Source organism: Formica exsecta, unplaced genomic scaffold, assembly GCF_003651465.1.
Source record: "Formica exsecta isolate Colony F162 unplaced genomic scaffold, ASM365146v1 C16386728, whole genome shotgun sequence".
Lineage (NCBI taxonomy): Eukaryota > Metazoa > Arthropoda > Insecta > Hymenoptera > Formicidae > Formica > Formica exsecta.
This window is the reverse complement of record NW_021847698.1, coordinates 1-1,111: the sequence shown is the minus strand read 5'-3', so window position 1 is coordinate 1,111 and position 1,111 is coordinate 1. Positions and strand designations below refer to the sequence as shown.

At 43.3% G+C, this 1,111-nt stretch overlaps 1 protein-coding gene across 1 annotated transcript; it reads left to right on the top strand.

Annotated features, from left to right (window-relative positions):
* Nucleotides 1-30: 30 nt before the first annotated feature.
* On the top strand, nucleotides 31-1,107 carry LOC115239637 (the record flags this gene model as incomplete). The annotated part of the gene is made up of 1 exon (XM_029814301.1): nucleotides 31-1,107. A coding segment is annotated over one exon (1,077 nt), but the record flags the coding sequence as incomplete, so codon positions are not given.
* Nucleotides 1,108-1,111: the final 4 nt, after the last annotated feature.

The following is a 1,111-nucleotide window of genomic DNA, read 5'->3' as shown; positions in this document are numbered from 1 at the left end:
TTAATAGTATCAAAATTACTATCTTTCTAGGATGACTACGCGGAACGCGCGCAGTCGCCTTTCGTAGAGCAGAATGACGAGGTTCATTATGAATCAGAATCCATGAAAGAAGAGGTTAAGGCTGACAGCAGACCGGTAGATTCCGACGATCCAGTTCAAAAGAAACTCTCGATTGATACTTTTCCTCAATCAGATTTTTACATAAAGCGTGAAAAAAAAACGGAATTCTCGGATATCGTTAAAATGGAAATTTCCCCCGTAATGAAGACAGAAAGTGCTACGATAAAGGAAGAGAAAGTTTTTCCAAAGTGGGAGAAAGGTGATATAAAAACCGAATGTAACTATGGTCCATTGGATCCGAAAATATTTGCAAAGATTCAAAAAGTCGTCGAAAGTGGAGTGTCATTCAGCGATTTGAATTTGAAAAAAGAGCCTTTCATAAAGAAGGAGGGGCAAGGCACAGTCGAGATAATCCATCATAATGTAACGCATACCGAGATAGAAGAATATCCATCTCCCATGGCACCCGATGAAATTCTGGAGCAACGAATGACCGAGTTGCAGCTAGAGTTTAGTGGCATCGATGAAATCGCATTGAACGTTGCCAGTAACGAAAATAAGAAATCCAATGGCGAGAATAAACCGTCTGAAGCCGCCGCAAAGTGTCAAGAGATCGTCGTCGAGAAATCGGACGATAACGCGTCCATCGACGAATTCGACGTCGAGGCGCAGATGAAGAAGATCACGGGCGACGACGGCAACGATTACCAAGAGAAGATTGACACGAGTTCGGAGAAAGACAAAAGCATGGACGGAATAGAGGGATTGATGGAAAGCTCGAAGGAGGATTCAGATTCGGAGGATAAGGACATAGACGACGACAAGTACTGCGAATCATCCTTTAAATTATTTGATATCAAACACGAAGAAACGTCTTTCAACGAACTGGACACTAAGCCAGATATCAAATTGGAACAGATTACCGTTACGGAAGATGGCGAGAAAGAGACGGTTAAGAGAGATACGAACGACGAGGCTTCGAAGGAGGTCTCCAAGACGGAACAATCGTGCGCCTTCACCGCTTTGTCCGAGGAATCTATTTTCGAATCGG